At 40.0% G+C, this 25,088-nt stretch overlaps 1 protein-coding gene across 1 annotated transcript in view; it reads right to left on the reverse strand.

Moving 5' to 3' along the window:
• Window positions 1-25,088, reverse strand: part of FBN2 (fibrillin 2) — a 206,194-nt gene that overhangs the window by 45,513 nt on the left and 135,593 nt on the right. The window contains exons 21-35 of the mRNA XM_010981038.3: window positions 23,869-24,006; window positions 23,217-23,267; window positions 22,627-22,752; window positions 20,277-20,504; window positions 19,480-19,605; window positions 14,943-15,071; window positions 14,043-14,168; window positions 12,087-12,212; window positions 11,502-11,624; window positions 11,229-11,354; window positions 10,761-10,886; window positions 9,018-9,140; window positions 7,012-7,134; window positions 5,304-5,429; window positions 133-255 (exon numbers count right to left, since the gene is read on the reverse strand). Coding sequence (XP_010979340.2) covers window positions 133-255; window positions 5,304-5,429; window positions 7,012-7,134; window positions 9,018-9,140; window positions 10,761-10,886; window positions 11,229-11,354; window positions 11,502-11,624; window positions 12,087-12,212; window positions 14,043-14,168; window positions 14,943-15,071; window positions 19,480-19,605; window positions 20,277-20,504; window positions 22,627-22,752; window positions 23,217-23,267; window positions 23,869-24,006 — 1,920 coding nt within the window. The remainder of the gene's footprint in view (window positions 1-132; window positions 256-5,303; window positions 5,430-7,011; window positions 7,135-9,017; window positions 9,141-10,760; window positions 10,887-11,228; window positions 11,355-11,501; window positions 11,625-12,086; window positions 12,213-14,042; window positions 14,169-14,942; window positions 15,072-19,479; window positions 19,606-20,276; window positions 20,505-22,626; window positions 22,753-23,216; window positions 23,268-23,868; window positions 24,007-25,088) is intronic.

Below are 25,088 nucleotides of genomic sequence, written 5' to 3' on the forward strand. Positions count from 1 at the left end.
AAGTAATTTTCTCTTTCAAAAAAATGCCTAAAGCAAGGCATAGCTGGCTAAGCAGAAATTTGAGGAAATCTTATACCTAGCACAAAACATTCATACTAATATGAACACGTTTAAGCCCTTGACTGGCCATACCTGTACAGTTCCCTCCTGTTCTGTCCAATTCGTAGCCATCATCGCAGATACAATGAAACATTCCAGGCAAATTATTACATGTTCCAAAGACACAAATATTTTGGAAGGAGCATTCATCTATGTCTGAAAATTTAAAAAAAATAGTACTCTCTTATTTACAAAGACATTTTGATTTGCTGTATGACACTAATGAATTTTTCTATCTCCTCAGATGTTTTTATGAACTAAAAATTTTTCTTTGTTTAGGGAGGCCATGTAAATGGCAAGCAACTAACGTTTATCTATGGGACAGAGATATAAAAGAATATTACTTTATTGACAGTATTTTGTTGTCTTGGATTATAAAATATTTAATAAGAAAGAACTGACCCAGGGCATAAAATTTTTTTTAAAAATTAAATATAAACATGTTAAAGGTTTGAGATTGTAAACAATTTAAGATAAAAACAAACTCCAGGGTTCTAACAAAGTGAAAACAGCAGATACTTTATAAACATCTACAATATACAAAATATAAACATAATATTTTATTTATTAAATAGATTACTAAAATTATTAAAGTTTAACCTTTTTTAAACATTTTAAATACTGTAATCTGATATTATCATAAAGTCAGTTATAAACAGGGAAAGAATATTTTTCCTCCTAGTGTGTAATAGGATCACCCATTGCCCTACCTTCCTCCAAATTTCATTAAAATCTCTCTATTGGATTGAAGTCATAAATTCAGTTTATGAAACTCTTCCATGAAGCTGTAACTCAAAGTAAGTAAATGAGAAGTTATTGCTTCTCATTAATATGAAAATGAAGGCATATGTGTGCATGTACAGCTGTAGAAATAATCTATATTTCTACTCACAGGACAAGGATAGACATTTTTGTACACAAATTAGCTCATATTCTGAGAATGCAGACCAGGCATGTCATTTTAGGCCAGACTAGGCAAGCCATTCTAAAATGCTATCTTAAGACAGTTATAGTTTAAGTGTAAAAGGGTCTTTTGGTCATTCATGATAAATTACGCATTTCAGCTATCTTATGTTCAAAATATGGTTCAGATTGTGCTTAGAAGTTCAACTGATGTGGAAAGTCAACTTGGGTTAGGGTAAAAACAAAGTTACTCTTTTCATATAAACGAATAAAGACTTAATAAGTTAGTCTATAAATGAATTGTGTTAATCTATAAATGGAAACGAAATTGTATTATCAGCCTTCTAAGTATGCATTTTACTTTTGAATGAACTTTATCAGAAGTAATTTCCTTTTAAACAATGTAATAGCTGTGTAAAATAAGGTATTTTAAAAGAATCTAGCCTTGTTTTTTGTTTTTAATTGAAGCATACTCAGAAACTGAAACAATATAGAAAAGTACTGATAGGAGACAGAAAAGATAGAAAACAACACAGAGAATAAGACAGCAAAAACAAAAATCACTCAAAAATTGCTTGTACCCAGAATTATCATTGTCATTGGATGAACACCATTCCAAATATTTCCCAATGCATATTCAGAGTCAAGCTGAAACAACTTCTATGCACCAGATCAATTTTTCTCTCTCTCAACAGTTTCTAAAATGCTTTCTAATGTTAAGAATTGATGAAAAACACTAAACTTTATAATCTTTTGGCTTTATGTTAAAATTCAAATATAATTTTTAGACAATATTAACAGAGTCTATACAATGAATGATTAAAAATTGACATCCGTATATTCCTCCAGCTCATTTTTGTTATTCATATTATTTTCATTATTTAAATGTTCACGGCATTTACCATACTCTCTATAGTACTAATTCTTTAAGGGGATCAGTAACATTTTTATTGCAACTTTTCCATTTATTTCTTGATTGGCTATGTGTTTCAGTGTTTCATTGCTGATAAGTTGTAGGTTTTGGGTTTTTTTTTTTTTTTTTTTTTTTTTTTTTTTGCTCAAGAAAGGAGAGCCAACAGGTGTTTTCTTTCTGACTTATCTCATATGTGAGGATATGCTTATTGTCTTTATAATTAACTAACTCTGAGGAATAATACTCTTGTCACATGTGTCCTTAGAACTTTATGGGCAGCATTCCAGTGTCTCTTGGTCTTGAATGTTTTTGTTTTGTTCTTAACTCGCCTTTTCTATCTGGAGTTTGAAGAATCTCTATGACTTAAGCTGACAAATGTAATCAGGCTAAAAATTTGTCTTACGATTTAGTTCTTCCTGTATATTCAGTTCTTTCCTCTATTTCAGGAAAATGTTTGGTTGTTTAATACTTTTTTCTATTCAGTTTTTTGGGACTTCCCACTCCAGAAGCACCCATTTCGCTTAAGTTTGTGGTCTTTGTCGTTTCTCTAAGAGTGCTGATTTCTTTTTTCCTCCTTTTTTGGTCACTGTGATTACCTCATGTCCATTCTCTATGCTAGTAGTTACATTTTCATTTCCTCTGCTCTTTGTGGTTTCTACTTAATATTGCTCTCATTTTGCTGTGTTGGTCCCCACTTTTGTTTCCCTTGACTCTGCAATATTGCTTTTTGTCTCTTACTTTTAAAAAAAAAATTTTATAATCACTTTGAACTTGTTCAATCACATTTATGTTTTTATTAAGGTTACCTATGGTACAACACACCTATGGGAAATTTGGTCTTGTTCCTTGAGGAGTTTCCTTCTAATTTGGGTTCTTTCCTTATCTGCTTTTTGTATGTTCTTTTTCCCTTGTTTCCGTACAATGCCTCCACGGTTGCCATTGTTTATTTTCAGTTTGTTTACACATTACTTGGTCAGCTCTTTGAAGAGTTTTTATATATAGCTGATGCCTGAACAACACGGGTTTGAACTTCATGGGTGCACTTATACATAGATTTTTTTCAATAGTAAACACTACTGTGTACAGTACAACTACACCATCTGCAGTCAGTTAAATCTGAGGACGTGGAACGTGTACACTGAGGGAGGACTGCAAGTTATACACAGATTTTCCAGTGTGCTGAGGGTAGGCGTCTCTAACCCTCAAGTTATTCAAAGGTCAACTGTATCCTGATACAGTTTAGGTAGAGTTTCTTGACATCCTCCTGTCTATCTGGGCTTTCTGTGGAAGACAGCTTGGGGTATGGGTTTCATTAAAGCTGCTATTCTGTAGCCCAAAGTTTCATAAGGCGGGGGGAAAGGAGACACATGGATGTGAGGACCCCCACTGGGCTCTGCCGATGAGCCTGGCCCCAGCTCTCTCTTCATACATCATACTAAATGGTCTGTATCTCGGTTCTCTCCATCTGATAGAGTTCTAACCTATCCCTGAGGAGGTTCCTGCAGGCTTTGTATTTTCCCATTTTGGTGAAGAATACTGGCAAAAGGCCAACTCCAGCGATTTCTTTTTTTTTTTTAACTCTGTAGAAATTCTGAGAGTTTGTGATAAGAAAGAAACGCTGGGTGTGAAGTGTTGATCAGAGCGTCAACTTAGAGAAGAATATATTTATAATAAGATGGGAAAGCATCAAGGAGTTAAAGTAGTAAGTTCAGGAGAAACTGTCTAGATGTACCAGATTCCATAGGAAAAGAGAACCCAAAAACAAGGAGAAACAGGCAGAACCATGGAATTACATTTTGGGGATCTCAAAAGTTGGCATCTAGGTAAATGGAGAAGAGGGCTTAACTGAGGGTGAACTACACGTGAGTCACTCTCAGGTGCCCTGGCAACAGAGATTTCTCTCCACGGAAACAACATACTATGATGAAGCCAACATGAGAAGGAAGCACAGTAAACAGAAAGTATTTAGTATCACCTTGGTGGAGGATCTAGTTAGAAGTTTTGGAAGGACCAAGGCCCCAGATAAAGGAATAGAATTATGAAGGGGAAACTCTGTCTTATGTATAAAGGGTTAATTTTGAAATTTTATATTGGCAAAAGTGTCTGGCTACTGCTAACTTGTTCCTTTCCCCACCAACTCTTGTCAAGTTGACGTGGGTTATAAATCATATAACTCCATAACCACATTGACTCACATTTTCTACTAAATGGCTTCAGTGCTTAGAAAGAAATGGGAGCAGGAGAAAAATGAAGCTCATTCTACAGCTGCCCGGTGTAAAATCTGTGTAAAATCATGTAGATTCTGCCCAACTACACAGGTCAAAGGAGATGCCTGAATGCTTTCAGTTCCTGTCATCTTCCCCAGGGCCTGCTATTCATTCTCTCATATTGGTGGATATTTATGGAAAATTCCATGATCTTTTGGGCACCCTTTCTTTCTTTAGTGCCACTTCTGGCAGTGGGGCAGAGTCAGGCTGTACTCTTGAGCCACCCTAAATTTTTCAAATTTTTGGTTGATGCTGGTGGATTTGTGTGTGTGTGTGCTGGCATTTACTATTTCTGTTCCTTTGATTAGATACTCATGTAGGGAAAACCATGTAATCTTGTTTCATTTTATAATCTCTGCCCAGCAGTTAGCCTGAATTATTTTCTTAAGGTGTTCTATGAATCACTAATTTTGTTAAAACCTTTATGGCATATGAATTGTTTTCAATCTTTTTCCTCTCTTTATTTACATTTTCACATACTCTCATGAACACAGTGATGGCCTGAACTATATGTAATGTGAATTGAGTCTCTAGTTTAAAAGAAAATCCAAGTTCATTTTCTTGGAAAGATATCACACTAGTTGCAAAGTCCTATTTCTAGGAAAGGGGGTGATGTCATAACTTAGAAGAGGGAGACATGACTATTAGGCAAAAGGTGCTGTTCTTGATCAGTCCCTGAAGAGGACTTCCAGCCCCAGACATACTGTCGGCTAAAGCATGAAGGTAATGCCAGAAATGAGCTACTTAGATTTTGATAAACACATTAAATAGCTGTGATTGGGGTACACAATGTATCATATTTTAAAAGCCAAATAGTTTATCCACATGTCATTCATTTGGTGATAAAAAAAAAAAAGAAAATGAAAAAAAGAAATAGTTAAAAAAAGAACAAGCCAAACTTCCAACTATTGGCTCCTGGCCAGGAAAACTTCATAAGAGATGAAAGCCGCCTCCATCATTATTCATTCGGCAAAATAATCCATGCTTAAACAAATGGCTTTTATATGTGCAGCATGTGCTGTGTATTCTGCTTCCAGGTGGAGCCTGTTCCAGCCCTTTTTGTGGTTTCATTTGCTGCAGTTGATCCAACTTGGAAATGAGTTGGAATCCTGGTGACCCACCTTGGCAGGACCTGCTGTCTGAGGCTGGAGTGAAGCCCATCTCGCACTCGCAGCGATATGCACCCGGGACGTTGAGGCACTGTCCGTTCTCGCAGAGATTTATGTTTTCTGCACACTCATCAACATCTGTCGAAGCAGCAAATTACATCTCTATTAAGTTCCAAATTCCATGAGACATCTTTTCCTTGCTCTATAACTGAATCAATCTCCCTGGCTTGAGTTACTGCTCATTAACATGAAACAACAATTAATCACATCCACCCAAATAAGGGTATACAACTTGAAAGCGGAGCTATTTGACCTACACCCTAGCACTCAATTTCACTACGATTAACAGGAGGGATGAGCTGTTTCCCACATTTGTCTCCATTCTCTTAAATGCAAATCTGACGCATGAGTATTGTACCAACATCATTTAGACATAACCAAGAACGTTGGAATTAATCTTAGTAGGGTGTTAGTTCATATGAAAGCATTACAGTATTAGAATAAACAACTCTTTCTTTCACTAGTTCAAGTGTTTTTAAGCAAATTAGGGATACTCCGTGGGAGTGAGGAAAGTTTCTTTGGCATGCCATTACAATCCCATTAAAACATTCTTATTTTCACTAAGCAAATGAGCATTATTCATAGATCTTAAAGATAATTTACTTGAATCAAATGGAAAAACGTGATGGAAGGGCAGAATCCAATGCTTACTGAGGACCTAATATTTGCCAGGGAGTGTGGAGCCGCCTGACACGCACGCTGTCATTTAGTTCAATAACCCATACACTTTCCTTCACACCAGGGTGCAAAAACACGCTAAGCAAGATGCAGCTTCCGAGGTTTAAAAGTAATGTAGCTTTACAATGGAAAAAAACATGTTTCCTTAAAGACGCATTAGAAAACTGTAGGTCTGTATGTTTGATGTCAATAATTAGAAAAAATTAGTCTGTCTTTTAATTTGGGGCTTAACGTGTGTACTGAAATTCAACTGAGAAACACCAATCTTTCAAACGTAAAAGTATCATGCTTTATTTCCAGCAAGATAATCTCTTTTACACGAAGATACTGAGTGGATGTTTCATCCTCAAGGAATGCAGAATGAAGTTACTCATATTTATTGAGCTCTTATGATGCATTTTTCTAAGTCCCTCACTTGTATTATTCCATTTAATCCTTTCAATACCATGTGATAAACTGAGATTTTGATAAAAACAGTTAACAGCAGTGATTGGGAAGGTCATAGATCATATTTTAAGAAGATGAAGAGTTTTCCCATCTGTCTTTCATTCAGTGACATAAAAGAAAAAGGCCAATATTATTATTATTATTATTATTACCATGTCCGTTTCAAAATGAAGGCACTAAGACTGCACATGTTAAGTAATTTACTTGAGGCTACATGGCCAGTAAGCAGCACAGGCAAAATCTGAATCCAGGTGGTCTGATTTGGAGCCTGTTTTTTTAACCACTGTGTTAATTAATGAGTAAAAGGAAACGACACTCATTAATAGTACCTGACAGTAATAAATGTCACTATTTAAATTTTTTCCAGGTTTTTGTGTTTAATGTAAGAGCGAGCTACATATTCATTTGTAAGCCAAGTGTAAAAACAGAAGTAGTGATTTCAGCCTCCTTTAACTACAGATTTCTTCCAATGAGTAAAACATATAGAGTGTTCCATGAGAGTCATGCTAGAACACACCTCAGGACTCTCACCCACCTGAGCAGGTAAAGCCATCTCCAGTGAACCCTTCGGAGCAGGCACATCGGTAGGAGCCTGGGGTGTTGACACACTGAGCATTTATGCTGCACTGGTGGGTTCCATTAGAACATTCATCTAGATCTGCACGTCAAGAGAATATAGTAAAAAAGTTCAGAAACAAAAATGGAGTATTTAAACATCCAAAACATTTTCATTTGTCTTAATTTAAACGTGAACTGGCCAAATGGAATGTGTTTTAGTTTATTTGTAAAGTCACACTTCTAAGACCTTCAACCTGTGATCCAAACTTTCATGCTACCAAAATAGGCCAAAATTATTCCTTCAAACATTCTGTGAGCTATCTAATCAACTAGAATTATCATGTTGAAAAGAAAACTAGTGTCATATTTCCTTCTGATTTCTACTGAGGGTGGATTTGAGTTAATTTTTTTTAATTACTTTTTTAGTGGAGGTACTGGGGATTGAACCTAGGACCTAATGCACACTAAACATGTGCTTTACCACTGAGCTATACCTAGCCCCATGGGGGTGGATTTTATCATTGGCTAACTTATCACTAAAACGGAGGTCAACTTTTAAGACATTACTGAATTTCAGAGCAGGACAACTCCCACAGAGTTTTCAGGTTCATTTTATAGATGAGGAAACCTCATGACTTCTTGACTTCATCAAGTCCATAATCTAGTAGAAAAGACAGATGTTGAACCAGAAAATTAAATTAAATTGTCATACACGTAACATGAAGAAAAGTTACAAGGTATGAGAGAACAAGAAGCATGTCTAATTTGGACTGTGGGAACTACGAAAGCCCACTGAGGAAGTAATTTTTAGTTCACTTCACATTTGAAGGATGAGCAAGAGATGGCTTGCTGACCAGAAGCAGGAATGGGTCTTCCTGCAGAGGAAACAGCACATATAAAGACCCTGGGCAGGGAGGGAGCGTGGTGTGACAAAGGAAACTAAAGGAGGTCAGCGTGAGAAGGCACAGTGAGGGAGATCAAGGATGACGGAAGATGGAGCTGAGAGGTAGTGGGAGGAGGCTGTAGGGTCTTGTAAACCACGGGAAGGCAGCTGAATTTTATCCTAAATTCAAAGGATTAAAATGACAGTTATGAATAGAGCAGATTCATGGTTTAAGAAATTGGTCTCGCTACTACGAGGAGAAGGTATTGCAAGAGGACCAGAGAGGGAGCGAGCACACCTACAGGGCACTGTCCTCTAATCCTTACTGCAGGCTTATCAGGTTTTGATGAGCAATCACGGGGAGGTTGGTCTTGCTTGGTCTAATTTCTACTTTAAATTGACCTGAAGAACTTTTATGAGTTGGAAAATGCTTTACTGTTAAGGAGTATAAAACACTGAACGTATGAAGCAGCGCTGTGAATGACACCAAGGGTAAAATCCACTCCTTGCCTCACAGCTACAAAAGGCTTATTAGACGCCGGCTCAAGAGCTGTAAAACTTGGAGAATGGCAACTGCCTTCCCATCCTCCTCCTTCTAATCTGACCTCTTAGAATCCAAAACATTTAGATTTCTCTGAGAGGAGAATTCCGCCTTTTAGGAGGAGCCTGGGATTGACCACTTACTACAGACTTGGGTTATCTGAAAAAAAAAAACAAAAACTTTTCATTCTCTTCATTTATTCTTCTGGGTTTTAAGTCTCACCATTACTCTATGAAAAGACTGGAAAAATATATTAGTCATTTTTTCATCCTACAGCTGTTTGGATTTCTGGCTGCACATCAAATAATTTTTACTGAACAACAACACATTAAAAAGCAGATGCCAAGGCATATTGCTGTAATTTGATCATTTATACCAAGGTTAAAGGAAACTCTCAGGCAGGAATTATCTTGTAACTAAAGACAGCCTTTGATTTTCAAGAGAATAAAGGAAAATAAGAGGCATGTTCTTATTCAAGGATGTCGGTTAACTGTGTAAAGAAGAGCCTCTAGGAATTTTGTTCGTTAGCCAAGATTATTTACATTTGCAAACTACTCACCAATACATTTGATGCCATTTCCAACCCAGCCTTCTCTGCAGCTACATTTGAAGCTTCCCGGGACATTCAGACATGAGGCATGCATGTCACAGTTGTGGGCACCAATTTCACACTCATCCACGTCTGAGAAATTGTAGTTAATATGAAGAAGATAAAATACAGGCTAATTAATTCTACTTTCGAGATATTTCTGTACAGGCAAAATTTTAAAGTAAATATGGAAACATTTAAAACCATACAGAGGAAACATTAACATCACTTTTACATTTATTTTAAATTTTTTTAGACTCCAACAGGATCTGAAAGTTCTTGATCCAAATCAAACAAGCCCTTCTCTAATAGAAACTGCCAGACAGTTTCAGGGAGGAGTCAGATACAGCAGCCACTGCCCCCTGATAAACGTGTGTGTCACCCCTACCTAGCCCAGGGGTCCTGGCCTCTGCCTGAGCCCAGACAAAACTTCACGTCGAAGGTGTCAGATTACCAACGCCAAGAGAAATTTTTTTCTAAAAAGAGGCTCTGCTATTCTTTCCTATTAATATTTATTACCTATTTTTCATGAAAAACAAGCCTGAGTTTAAAAAAAGTTCATTCTCTTTTTAAAATTACATAATCGTTTGTCATTTTCAGAATCAACATAATATCTCATAGTTTTTGATAATTATCAATTTAGTACGTATTTTTCTTCTACTTTTTTGAAAACATGTAAAATATTCACTGGAAATGTTATCTGGAAAGTGACCACATGCTTTTATCAGTGTATGTATAACGTCTGTGTATGTGGTGTGTGTGTGTGTTTACACATATACATATATTTGTGCACACATGTGAATATGTCCATAAACTCGATAGCCTTGTTTCCTCAAAGCTTTCTAGAATAGTCTGTTTTATCCAGCTCAGTGATTACAGATTGTAGATGCTGAAATCTCAGTGTCACAAACACAACACACACACACAACTGCTGGCTTCACATCACCCCTGCTAGCAGTGAGCAGGCAGAGCACCCCTCCTTTCCTATCTTGTCCTTTCTTAGCGGCGTCAGCTTAAGGCCCGGGCTGCAGTCTAAGCCACCCACCGCCTGTCTTGAGCAAAACACAAGACGAGGGCCTTTAACTGAGCAATAATGAACACTTGGCCCAAAGCACTTCTAACAACCCCGTCTTTATGCAGAAGGCTACAGCTTTTTAGTACAGAAAGGGGACAAGAGATGAAGTGGATGGAGTGAGCAAAAAAAAAGAAAAAGGAGAGAGGCAGTTTGGGCAGGGAGAAGAGAGGGCAACAGCAATGGAAAGAGAGGAGAGAGGATGAGAGAAAAAAGATGAGGGAGGGAAGGAAGGGAAAGGGGAAAGGGTCTAAACAGAAATTCAGATTGATTTTTGTTAGTTTAGATGAACCCAGCAACAACTGGGAGCCCTCCCGGCCTTTAGGTGTCCCTTCCTGACGCATGTCACCCGTTTGGGCAGCAGTCCTAGCAGTAAAGTGCCCACTGCTGCAGGAGCCCCCGGAAGCACAGCAGAAGCACGGGGCCCAGGCCCCCTCCCCGTCCAGGCTGCAGCCAGCTCCGTGCTCCCCCGCCGCAGATCCGAGCCAAACACATCCCACGTGCTCCGGGCCAGCTGCTCGTCACACAGCCGTCACAGCCTTGTGCGGGTGACGGCCCAAGGAGCGCTGGGGAACGGACGCTGCTGAAGGTAACCTCTGAAATGTAAGCAGCCGAAACCCAAGGCTGCGAGCTGGGCCCACCTGTGCACCCGGTGGCCCCCTTCTTCACTGAGTACCCCAGCTGGCAGTGGCAGATGAACGAGCCCTTGGTGTTCTCACACTCCCCGAACACGCAGATGTTTGAGTTCAAGTCGCACTCGTTCACATCTGGGAAAATTTATTTTCAACACCTTGGTTAATACTTGTTCATCCGAGTCATTCAAGAGCTAACTTTCAAACTGAACAGCGTAATGCTGAAATACACAGAATTTAAAATACAATGTATTTGCAGGACACAGTATCACAGATAAATATACTGTCTTTAAGGATTTCTTTTTTTTTCCCCAAACCATTCTTCCTATTCAGCTTTTACATCTTCTGACACAACAGTTCGAATTTTTTAAAAACTGGAAAAGCCTTTTCTCACGTTTGTACGTACATGTGCATAAATGCGCGCGTATGCATGCGCAGACTATACGTGGTTACTTAACCCGTTGTCGCGGTACCCACCGATGCATGTTTTCATGTCCATGGAGGCCATGAAGCCATCGTAGCACAGACAGCGGTACTCTCCAGGGATGTTGGTGCACTGGCCACCGTCACAGATATCAGGATTATTTTCACACTCGTCAATATCTGACGACAAAGAATTAACACCAAATGAAAACGAGGATGACTTTATTAAGCTCGGATTTCTTTTGTCTGGTTCCACTCAACACATCTGAAGCCAGACTTGTAAGATAAAACTCGATGCACAGAATCTGTGTATTTTGCTTTCTGTACCTGCGCACGACCTCCCGTCGGGCATCAGGGCATAACCTTCACTGCAGCTACACTCGTAGCTTCCTTCTGAATTAGTGCACTGGGTGTCACAGCCTCCGTTCATTATCATGCACTCATCAATGTCTGTGAAAACAACGTGTGTCTGTGTTACTTGTCAGGGCTACTTTCTTAAGAGATGCAGAGTTTTTCTTCCTTTTAAGCAGACAACGTTTAAATGGATTTGGATTTTTCTCCCCATTATTCACGCTAACTTATCATTGTCCCATTAGCCTTTCACTTTCTCTTAGAGAGCATTCCATTTGACATTTAACTCTAGTAACCTAAGCTTAAAGAACCCAGAAATATAGGATGTAATACATATCTATATATAAATACAAAATATAGGATGTTTCCTACAGTAAAGTCAGAGGTTCCTCTGCAAAACCACCAAACTATGGCATCTTAGAGACCTGACCCCCCTCCCCATTCTCATAGTCATTTTTAGGACAAAGGGCTCCCATAGACTTTGTTACCTACTCAGTACCATAATTATGCCTAGACTGACTTGAGAAATACAAGTTCCAGATTCGCGTGGCCAGGCCCTACCTGTGCAGCCCTGCCGGTCTGGCGTGGCCTGGTATCCAGGATTGCAGGAGCACTGATAAGTTCCAATCATGTTCACACATTTTCCATTTCTACAGAGATTGTCACTCAGGGAGCATTCATTAATATCTACAATAAGATACACAGAATTTATGTTCTAGGAAACCACAACATTACTTAAGTTCTCAAGAACAGGCTGCATCAGAGCAATGGCCTCCAAAGGGCTTTATCTACTTCAGGGGGACATCAAACGATCTCCTGGGGCAATTCGGGGGACACGTCAGAATCTGTATCTCCACCTACAACGGTGCTGTCCAGTGTGTAGCTGTTACTGAGTGCTCGAAACATGCACAGTGTGACTAAGGAACTGAATTTTTAATGTTATTAAATTTTTACTAAGTTTTAATAGCCTAATGTGGTTAGTGAGTACCACGTTAGACCACATCCACCTAGCACGTGCTGGAAAGCAAGCTTGCTAATATTTAATACATGAATTTACACGGGCACGCTCAGCTGGCCTTAACCGGATGGTCACATGCTGCCTAAACGACACCAAGTGTCCTGAGGGAAGACGGCTGTTTCCGCACAACAGAGGGCTGAAACTGGGGCCTCACTGCTTACATTTTCTTCATATGCATTCAGTGTGCCTGAACAGGTGAACTACAGATTATACTGCCTGCTTTAAAAACAAAAAAAATAACCCTTATAAGATAGGCAAGTGCCTTAAAAAAAAAACTCTTGCAAAAGATCTGTGAAGTAGTAGTAATAATGCAATCACAAGAGAACAGCAAGAAAATGGCAGAGTGACACTTCCTTGCACAAGTTCCTTCTTAAACACAACCTAAGGTGAAAATATAATCAGATATAAGAAGAAGTTCAACTTAAATTCTCAGAATCACAGAGAGAATGATGTGACGGACAGATTTATGTTTATCATCGTGAAATGTTTATTTTATTAAAGGTGCAAAAATACGTGTCTTATAAGGTATGCTATACCACTGAGGGGCACTTTTTTTTCCAGCTATAAGATCCATGAAAACTAACAAAATAAACTGAACTTGGGAACAGATCTGTGAATCACTGTATCACAACCAAATGTAAATATTCTGAATTACTTGTGCAAAAGAGCTTTTTATACCACTATTAAAATGAAATACAAATATTTAAAACTTTAAAATTCACCTTTTTAAAATGCCCATTTGGTCTATGATTTAAGATTCACCTAATATATTAGCATAGGGATATAAATAGGGGTTATAAACATACATGTGTAGTAGGGAGGTGTGTTCAAGTCATGTTTTTGTTTGGAGGTGTGGGATCTGTTCTATTTTAGACTGTTTTATTTGCTTACACTTTCAAGAAAGATTTCCTGTGGAAAAAACATTTCCTGACTAAATCAAAGTTCTAAAGCCAGTAAACCAGAACCCAGTAAGCCCAGAGGCCTTCATATACTTATGAAAAGCAGTGGTTGCAAGGCTTCAAGACCGGCTGTGGTCTTCTCTTGTCACACCTCCAGCCCCACTGAGCCCAGGGCCAGGAAGGAGAGCTCCGTGCTTCTGTGAGAAGGGGCCTGGAGGGAGCTCATGTGCTCACACACAGGTCAGCAGACCCAGTGATGACAGACACGGGGGTGCAGAGTGGATTCTGTGCACAGATGTGAACTTTCAGGGAGCAGCCAACCTGGAGGGAACTACAAGGCCTTATACAGGGTCCCTCACAGGGTCCCCTCCACAGTGCTTGAAATGAAAAGAGGGGAACCAGGGAAAGGCCGCTCATTTGAGTGAGTCACGGACGCAATCTCTGAAGACACAGCCAGACTTCAAATGTAGGGACTCTGAATTTCCAAAGTTTAACCAGTAAGATTTCACACGCCCAAAACAACAAGTCCATTAGAATGACCCCTGCTCCGTTTGTACCAGTTGCACTGGGAGGGTTTGTGGGCTGAGGAGACAAACTCACCCACACAGTCCTCACGTGACGGTGACAGCTCGTGTCCCAATGGGCAGTCACACTGAAAGCTGCCCTCAGTGTTCACACAGGTGCCACCCCTACAAAGGAGAGGGTTACGTTCACATTCGTCAATGTCTGAAAGGTAAAAACGTGAGAGCCATTAAAGAACTCTGAGGAAAAAATGTTCACACACACAGCATGGGAGAGAGTCATTATCTGAGGTAACCGTGACTCCAATGTAAGGGGCAGGTTAGTCGAGGATGGGCTAACGCTCTGGCCACCTTCTCTACGCTTAGCAGATAAAGGGTGCAAGTTCTGCTCTGAAAGATAGGGAGCTATCAAGGAATTTACTTGTATGAAATGAGCAGGCTCACAGGAGGTAAAAAGAAACAACATTTGCTTTATACCCCTCTGCGCTCCAGACACCATATGTCTCTATCTCTAATCAAAGTGAAAGAAAAATCTTGGATGGGCCACTTTCTGTATCCCATGAGGTGAGTGCTCTAAGTCACTAAAAATGAAACAGTGGCTGAAAGGTGGGCAACACCAAGAGGGCTTGTCATGACACACAGGTAAGGAAAACAACATGGGATTCGCATGACAGTATAAACCTGGGGGTCACCACCCAGCTCCTACATTTTTAAGTGAATCCCTCCTCAGGACTTAGTCTGTGTTGATTTTAGACTTTATAAATAAACAAAACCCAGTCTCAACCTCTCACTGCCATGAAGGCGCCAAGAGCTTGGGGCTCCCCAAGAGCTATCTGGGAGCAGATTTCCTGTCTGACATTCAGATCTGTTCTCTCTCTCACCACGGCTCCTTGCCAAGCATGCTGTTAACAGCCCCGAGACAAGCCAAGGCGGCGCTGACGAGCCTGCGCCCGCCTGGCCTCTGAGCCGGGAGGCTTACCCATGCAGTTCTTCATCATCATGAAGCCGCTCTCGTAGCCTTCGAAGCACTCACACTCAAAGCTGCCTGGCGTGTTGACGCAGACCCCACTCCCACAGAGGTCAGGAGAGATCCTGCACTCGTCGATGTCTGGGGCATGGGGTTTAAAAGACATTTGTAAAAAAACCAGAGTGAGATGAGAAGGTGTTAACGAGCAGAGAGATCCGGCCTTCCAGGTGAAGGTGCAGCACCCTTGAAATGCTGGAGAAATCAGCGGCCAGCAGGAGGGGGAGTTCTCAGGAGATCACCTCGAGGGGCACGGGGCCACAGGCACATTCCTTTCCCCAACTGCCTTAACTGCCACAGCCAACGGGCCCGAGGTGCCTCTTTGCCTTTAAGAATTCTGGAATTGCGGCTTTCCCTTCGTGGCTTAGAAATGGTAACAGAAGGAGGAGCCAAGCAACTGTGGTACGAGCCAAGCAACTGTGGTACAAGCCGACCAAGGCAGGTGGCAAACGAGGGAGTAGTAGGCACACATGAAGTCCCCTGGGGCACACGGCCATGTGGGTTCTGCAGCACTAGCCCTCGTCCACCCCTGGTGGGAGCACTCTGAGCAGGGATGGAGCGCTGGCCACGCAGACCACCTCAGAGGCAGACGTGGCTACCGAACCTTGAGTCACAGGAGGCACATTTATGGCAAGGCCACAGGATATGCCCCAATTGTGCTTGTGTCACATTCAGATGGAAGAGCCTACTGACCTAATCTTACAGCTAGAAACCAAAGAAAATGTCACGCTTTTGTGTTTGTCACTTTTTACCCCACAGTAAATAAGAACCTTTAATACCAGCATTTGTATTCTCAGAAACAGGATTCTCTGAGAAATCTCCCATGCTTATTATAATCAAGAGTTTTTCAATAGAGAAGTTGTGTCTATAAAATATGATTAAGAAAACAAGACTTGTTTAAATGTTTGTCACAGTAGAAAAAAAATGTTTTTTGCCAGCATTTGTTTATTTTGCTGAACTTTAATTTTTAAGTTTTTCTATCACAGGATTTATAAGTCTAACTTGGTCATGTTCTCCTGGGGAGGTGAGTCTCAGCTCCTGCTTTCTCCCAGCTCCTGCTTTCTCCCAGCTCCTGCTTTCTCCCAGCTTTTGGTCTTTATTGATTTTCCCAATTTCAGGACATACTGCAAAAATGTAGGTACTTTTTCTGAACAAAAATCTTAACAAAATTGATTCAATTAAGTAGCTAACAATATGCACATTACTTCTCTTTTTATCTACCAGTATCTGGGAACTGGAGAGGAAAGCCATATGAAGGACACAGAATAAATTCAATGGCAGAGCAGGGACAAGTTTTGGCTGATGTGATTTGGAGGCAGCTGCATGGTGTAGATTATGAACTCCAGAATCAGACACTGGGTACCAATCCCACTTCTGTCATCTTCTAGATGTAGGGTCTTGGGAAAATCATTTGATTTCTTTGTCCCTTAATTTCCTTATCTGTAAAATGGGGAGTGTTGTAGAACCTGCCTGACAGGAGTAAGTGAAATATTTCCCAAGTGCTGAGAACAGTTCCTGTCTCATAATGAGTGCTGTATATACGTAAGGTGGTCTCTGCTAAGAATTAGTATTTTGGAGGCAGTGGCTTTTGAACTGACCCTGGAAGGTTGCACACAAATTCCAATTTTAAAGATGAGTGATAAATAGAAAGGCAAGAGCTAAAATGCATAGGTGAAGAAAATTAATGCGTTACAGAGAACAAAAAGTTACAGAGGTGCTGGACTCCAGAGGCTGCATATTAGTGCAAGGTACAAATGGGATGGGTATGATTACTCAGGCGCCAACATGCAGAGAAGGTTGGCCTTAAGCTCTGTGAAGAACAGCAGCCAACAGTGTCCCGCTGTCTTTCACACTAGCCCCCACAACACTGCCGTGTTGTCAACAAACATCTCACTTACACAGGTAAAAAAGGGCGAGTTTCAGTGCTATTAAGCAACTTGGCTAATTTCACACCAGGAACAAGACGCGCACTCAGACTGGACGGGCTTCTCCACCCAGGTCTGGGATCGTCTGAGTCAATGGGAGGTGTTTCGTGGGAAGGTACACAATCTAGGCCCCGTGTTAGGGTGAGAAAACCTGGTGGTTGTGAAAATGAAGGATCTGACTATGGAAAAGTACTGGGGTGGAAGACGTTGGAGGGACCTGCGACGTGTTGCCCAATTCCCCACTCAGGAAGGATGGACTTAACTCGTCTTCTGCTCTCAGCTTTCAGGACCATTGTTGGCAGAAAGTCCGGAGGTGTAAACTATCTTCAGGAAATGCCTCAGCTAAGAGGACCGTTCCCCACTGTTGCAGCCCTTCTCTGGGCAGGTGTATCCAAAGATTTATCATGTGTGTACATACATGCTCAGCCCCACTGCCCTGACTCAACACAATTCTGTTGGGCTTCTCAGATGCAAGGGATGGTTGAGGACTCCATCACCACCCATCTCCCTTCGCCCACTTCTGCCCACTTCTCCCTCCCCTAGTTGTTGATCCCAAGAACAATCCCTAATAAATTTCCCGCATGCTAACCTCTGCTCAGAGTCTTCTTCCTGAGGAGCTGAACCTGTATCTGTAACAGTGTAGAAGAAATATTATAAATCTTTAAAATAGCCATTTTGATGGAAGAATATACATAACTTCTCACTTGTCTATTAGGAGAGGGAGATGCCAAAATTAAGTTTGAGGCTTTTGAGGCTTCAGTCCTGAGTGAAATGATATTATTAATACATACAAGGAAGTCCTTAGGCAGAGGAAGGAGGAGATGTAACAAAGGGAGATGAAAACAAAGAGAAATTGCCCAGGGGAAGTTAGAAATGTGGGAAGGGAATGCAGGAGGAATAGAGGGCTAGAGAGGGCACCTAGGAAGTCAGCTCAACAAAGGCCATCTCCACAGTCGTGACAGGAGATGTGATTCTGAGAGGCAGAATGCTGAGACAGCAGACTTTGTAAAAACGCCCAAGGGATGGAAAACACAGAAGGCAAGAAGAATCTGTGAAGACAGGAAAAGGAACATCAGAGTCATGGAAGGACAATACCTTCCCTTGAGGCAGGGAAATACCATGGAAACCAAGAAGGAAGAAAATCAAGGACAAGGTTTGGCCAGAGGTCAGGGAGAATATGCACCAAGGGAGATTTTTTTTTTTTAACTCAACAAAGATGTTCTGCAAGGAGGGAGGACAGCAGTCAAAATGCAGGGGCTTACAAAGCAAGTGGTCAGTTAAGAGAGAGGAATGAGAAGTAAAAGTAGGAAAAGAGGATGATAGCTTGAGGGAACAGAAGGGCTGAGGACACATTTTGCACTTGTTTACAGGTCTTAGGAAAGGAACCAGTAAAGCGGGGGAGATGCTAGAGAGAGAAAGAGAGAGGAGTGAATTCTGCTGAGAAGGGTCTGGGGCAGGAGGAGGGAAGGAGAGTGGAAGCAGAGGGTTTAACTCCAGAACATCACATCTCATTCTCCAAAAGTAGAGGAGAAAATAGGGCTGGAAAAGGAAATTTTATTACCAGAGAGGTGAGTGTGTCCTGGCAATCAGGCTTGACTTCAATAAAGAAGAAAAAGAATGAATAGTGACATGAGCGGGTGTGTGAGTAAGAAGAGGTTCAGAAGTGGTGCTAAGAGAAACTCATTAAGTGATGTGAAGAGGTGAATGTGAGTATCACTCCGCAGCTGCGAGGCCTGTTTGAGAGTCAATGCATGGATCTCGGTCAGCTCTCCTGAGACTCTCCCTCCTAGTTCTGCAGCCCTGAGTGGAGGAAACAGTGGTGAGGGGGTTGGGAGTTGGGGTTGGTAGGGAAGGCACAGAAAGACAAGACTACACCCCAGGAGACCAGATGGATGGTTTGGGGATAGCCTAGGCCATGGAGGGCCAAGGGTGAGTCAGTGGGACCTTTGGAGCAGGAAGTCAGGAAGAAGTCCAGAGAGACACTTCAGTGGAGACCATGAAGACACAGCAGGTGCAAGGGCAGGAGAAAAGGGACAATTCCAAAGAGAATATGAAAAAGGAGAGTTCTGAAATAAGATCTTGGAGATAATATTTCAAGTGTTTGGACTAATATGTTATATTATCTAATAGAAAAATTTGGAATTTTGTATCTTTTCCAACTAAAGGAAATCATTATGAATAAGGACACGGATAGCAACCGAAGCATAATTATTAAGAAAAACTGTCCACAGATGAGGAAACTAGGTTACAACTTCTCTATTACAAATCTTAACATTTGTAACAGAATGTCAATTTCATGCAAGTGTTGATATAATGGCTACATTCTTTAGTGTTCATAGATTCTGAAAATCCCATCTATATGTTAGATAGAGCAAATATTTTTATGCTCTCTTGAAGCTCTCTCATAACAAGTTTGCTTAGAGAAGTGGTTTAAGCACAGGGAAAAGAAAATAAAAAGAACTATTTACATGATCCCAGTGAGAGGATGGGCTTTTGAAGGCTGTGCTTTCAAAGGGCAAAAGGAAGAGAGCCAGGGTTTACCCAAGACAACAAAAGAACAGTCTCACCTGTACAGTTTCTTTCCTCCATGTCTAGAGCAAAGCCACTATTGCAACGGCACTTGAAACTTCCAATCGTGTTCCTGCACTTTCCATAGGTGCACATCCCAGGAAATGCTTTGCACTCATTGATATCTACAAGCAGAACAGAGCTGGAATGTAGAGCAGGTTGATATGAAAAGAGCAGGTCCACCATTTTAAGTTTAAAAATCTATCATGATGGAAAATAACGTGCCCGAGTAAAACTGGGGGATATCAAATTTGTCAACGGTCACACTGATGCCACAGAAAAAGTTTCAATTGTGAACAAGATTCTCTCTCTCTAATTTTTTTTTGGGGGGGAGGAGGTAATTATGTTTATTTATTTAATTTCTTTTAATGGAGGTACTGGGGATTGAACCCAGGACCTCGTGCATGCTAAGCACATGTTCTACCACACAGCCCAAGATTCTATATTTTTAATGAACAGTTCTGACCCCTTTATTTCTGACCATTTGTTTTGTAAAGTTTTGGGGGGGATAGAGAACTTTTTGCAACATCAGGGCTGTATCTCATCAGGATGGGTTGAAGAAAGCAGAGGTCAGTGGAAGGATGTAAGAAGTGTGAGATTAGCAGTCTGTTTTAGCATCTTCACTTCAACATCAACTTGTATAGGTGATTTATAATATGGGCCATAAGGCTGGCCACATGTTTTCTGTAACAAAGAAAATAAAGTAGGAAATCAAATGTTTAAAGCAAAACCAATTCTCAGACAACATTGAAGGTGAGCTTTAGTGCAGAGGGACCAATGGGCTGCTGACAGTCACCTTTGTAAAACGGCCTCCCAGTAAGAACATCCCCTCTGTTAGCAAAGCCAGGCCCCCGGGGGCACAGGGTCTCATACTCCTTGGTGCCAGGTTTGGGGCACTCTTCACACTCGGTGCCCCAAGCTGCTCCGACTGCACAGCAGCAGGCATCCATGCGGAACTTCCCCGGAACAGGATGGATGCATTCATCTTCATCCCACTTCAAGTAACACTGTTCCATGCGGATATCTACAGGGAGAGGGGACCACAGTCAGAGATTAACTTGTAAGATTCACTGAACACTCACGTACCAAGCATCTTAGTATCTGGCATGATGCCATGCCCTGGAGATACACTAATGGGCAGGAGACACAGTCCCCAGACTCCTGAAAGGGACACCACAAAGACAGTCATTAAAAGAGAGCAATGGTGGGTTCTCCCTCAGTATTATCTAATTCTCACATGACACCTTCAGAAACAAAAGGTTCCCTTGGGACAAGACTCCTTATCATCACCTATGATCCTTTTTTGTACTGCTTACCTCAGAAAGAATAAGTTCATTTTAGCATATTTTACAGTCACTAAAATATGGGTAATTCTGGAATTAGTGGGGGTAAAAATCATTTGAATATGGTATGTAAAAAGTTATGATAGTCTGGCAAAGTAATCCTGTGCCTATACTACCAAGAGTCGTATCAGTATTTACATCAGGAATCAAAACACTGTCAGGACACTGGCCACCTATGGCCTGTGAATGTTCTGACTGGCTTGCACAGAAATTGTTAATTTGGAAATGTTTGGATGGTACATGTGCTCTACAGTTGGCTGCAGTCCCCACCATTCCTTATTACTACCCCACTCATTTATGTTACTTGCTTGGTCTCTTGCAAGCATCTGAGTTTGGAACTCCTGATTTAGATCAGTTTCTATCAGAGCAGTTTATCTCTGTTTTTGTTCTCAGAGTATTTTCCATTGTCATATGCCAATCTCTTCTTGAAACTTTCTCACATCCACAACCACAATAAATTATTACAGTGTAATTTAAGTAGTGACAAAAACATTGTGAACCAAAGTACAAAGATAAAGAATCCAATATATCCTTTTAAAACATTACAAAGGTTTGATTTTGAGTAACTTTACTGGGAATTTATTTTGCTGAGCAAACATTTAAAACCAATGACATAAATTCATATGAATAGCATTGTTCGGTTACTGAAGGCAGTTTGATCTCATTAGTTATTTGACTATACTGATGCAATTATTTGTCATCTTCAAAAGATACTTTACTTTTTTCTAAACTTTGGAGATAATTTAAGAATAAAATTCTGAAAAGAATTTTTCTTTATTATTGGATTTTGGGTATTATAATTTTGAAACAATTCCATATAATTTTACAGTCATGCTTGGTATTCAAATTTAAATATGCTGTCAAAAATTAAAGTGAAAATTGTGTTAATTATAATAACTAAACATTTTTCTTACTACTAATTTTAAAAACTGGTTTTTAAAATACCTTAAAGACCTTTGAATATAATAATTTTTAAAATGCTTATTTAATATATAATTTTTGAATTCTTATTTAACATATAATTTGTTAAATACTTATTTAAATACCTTAAAGATCTTGGTCTACAAGCTTAATTTCAAGTACAAGCATATATAAAGTTATCTTACAAACCAAAAACTTACTGTTCCATAAAATATTGGGGAAAAAAATTCCTTAAGTAAAAAATTGTTCAGAGAGTACATAGAGCAAAAGTTTCTTTTTCAGTCATGAAACCTAAGTCTAGTCAAGGATGACACTGATAAAAAACAAGGCCAACTAGGCATTTCTGTAATACAACACTGAAAGAAAGAGCTTCCTCATTTACCATCTTCAGAAAGCAAAGCATTAAGAAAGTTTAAACTCTGAAGGTGGTAAAGGGAGGACTAGGATCAGTCATAGTTTCACACAGAAGCCACGTAACTTAGCCGTGACTTCCCTCACTGTCGTGTCTAGCTGCAGCGGCTGGTAAACGTTAACTTCAAACACGAGTTTCCAGTTTTTCTTCTGTGTTCAAAATAGACATAGTTCTCTTATTCCAGTGACTCAGTAAAAGACTAATTAGGCCTAAAATATCGGATTAAAGAAATTATAATTTCTGAGAAATTTGTGAGCAGTACCAACTTTCTATATTATGCATAAGCCACTTCATTTAAATTTATTCACTTAAAAAACACCCGCTAGTGAGTTTCCCCTAAAATATCTCATTTAAAGCAAATTTTCCAAATACAGACCTAACAGCTTTGGACAGGCCACTACCCCCTCATCCCAAATAAGAAAATTTATGCTTGGTTTCATGTATACAATCCTTGAGAGTGTGAATCTTACCCAAACACACACGGCCAGTTCCATCCAATGTAAGGCCTTCAGGGCACTCACAATGAAAAGATCCTTTGCTGTTGACACAGTGCCCATTTGGACAAACGCCAGGAAACACCTCACACTCATTAACGTCTGTAGGGAAATGAAGCAAGCAGAGGGATAAAGATGCTACAAATAGAAAAAGCAGGTGCAGTCTTATTTTCTGTATAGCATATTCAATCTGCAATACAATGTGGTTTATTACTTGAGTTAAGCAGAAATATTCTACAACGAAGTCAGTGGGTTTCCTAGATACCAGCCATGAAAACTACTCCAGCCCTGCTCGTCCATAAAACACGCTCAGACACGCTCTTTGCCAGCTGTTCTGTGCCTTAAAGGCTAGTGATGTCCTCATGAAAATCCAATGGTATAAAGAGGAGAAATGGGAAACACTAAGCAGTCTCCTAAGAGCATTATTCTAAAGCATATCCAAATACATCAAGCATTTTTATTGAGATTCTAAAGTTTTTTTGAAAATGATAAACAGCTCCAAAATGTGAATGTTAATTTTACATACTGCTCTAAAGAGTTACAGTATCACTGAAGAATGTACTCACCTTCACAAGTAACACCTTTAATCCTGGCAAAGCCTCTTGGGCAAGCTGTGTCTGTGAGAACGAAGGGCATATTTTTACTTCACCACAGAATAAGACACGACAGTCTTAATTAAGCTCAAGAAACAGTATGATGGAGTCTAAATTGAACTAAATGAAAACCACCATCAGGTTTTAGAGGCCAAGGACTCTAGCCACCTGCTGTTCAGTTCTGGGGAGCACAGGATGTGCTGTGGTAACTCCATCGCTGTTGGCCCACATTGAGATTCTCATAATTTTTCCTACAATTCCCTTTTACTTTCACATTGCCAACTGAATTACAAGTAAATCAATAAAAGACTTAAAGGAAATACACATCAGATTCTCCTGGGACACATGCAGACAAGGATGCTGGAGGGTACTGACAGTTCTCCAGCCGCTCAAGTCTAGCTGACTCCCTTCCTTGTCTAAAATATTCAGCAGGTCTGCTTACAGTAGAAGGATAGCCAAATGCATATTTCAGGAAGTGCAGACATTACACCAGAGAAGACAACATGTTAGGGAGGATAATGATCTTACGGTCTTTGTCACTATGGAAATACATAAGAAAGAAGTGCCTAGTTGAGGGAGAGGCTTTCCAAGGAGAAGCCCAGGCGCTGTGTGGTCGGGCCCCTACCTAGCTCACACCGTTCGCAGGGGCTCCCCCAGGCAGCCCCGAGGGTGGCGCAGCATTCGGATTTCAGAGTAGCTCCATTGATGTTCACCTCACAGCGGTTGTCCTGGATGTTGAGCCAACACGTCCCTTTCAGGCTGTCTGAAAAGGAACAGGGAAGAATGGGGAGCTCTTATCTTTGAAGAAAATGTAGTTCAGTTGTATACACCAAAGGCATTGTTTAATAGTATTAAAAAACAAAACCACTATTTAAAAAACTTTTTTGTATATCCTGGACACATTTACATATACATGCATTTAAATACAGCATATTACATACAGATAAATCACACATGATGCTGTATATATCTCACATGGTATGGTAATTAGTACAATTACATCTCTGGGTATTCTGGGAGCAGCTGCTACTGGCCATGATTTTGCACTGGTATTTCCAAATACAGTGCATTACTGCGATAAGATTATTACTTGTACAAGATATACTCATAGGATTTATTCTCTATGATAAATGCTTTGATATTTAAGATTTGATCAAATAACATTCTCCAAATATCTTCTCCTAATTCCCCACCAAATAAACCTCATACAATTTCTTTTCTATTAGAGAGAAGTCAGTATTTATCCAACTGAAGATAACTGTTCAATGAATAATTTGAAAAAAAAAAGATTAAACAGAAAATAGACATCACATACAAAACCACGGTTAAAACACACCAGCGCTAATACCTGATGTATTTTCTTTCAGGCATTTTCCTATGATGCATTTGCGTGGCTTTATCTCTAGTTCAAAAAGTAACACGTTTATGATAAACTATTTGAAGAAATAGCAGAGGAAATATAAAAACCACCTGGAATTCGACCACCTAACTTTTTAGACCATGTTTCCACATGAAATTTAAGTTCTTCCTTAAGCGACTGTTAAATAACCAGTTTTGAAGCAGAGAAAAGGAATCCAAAGTCGACATGGCAAATACTAATTGGGTAAAATAAATCATATGTGAAATTTTAATCATTTTAACCGGAATATATTAGTCTCCTCAAGCAGTTTATAGAACAGTTCAAGATTAATTTATATTTAGGAAGTTCGCAGAACAGCTTCTAAATCCCTAAATATTCTTGGTATCTAACTAATTCATATGTAGTCAACTTAATTTTAAATTTGTAACCACATCAGGGAACTTTCATTCAGTTCTATATTTAGAGAGTTGGACCCTACAAAGAAG

The sequence above is a fragment of the Camelus dromedarius genome, chromosome 3 (assembly GCF_036321535.1).
Source record: "Camelus dromedarius isolate mCamDro1 chromosome 3, mCamDro1.pat, whole genome shotgun sequence".
Taxonomy (NCBI): Eukaryota; Metazoa; Chordata; class Mammalia; order Artiodactyla; family Camelidae; genus Camelus; species Camelus dromedarius.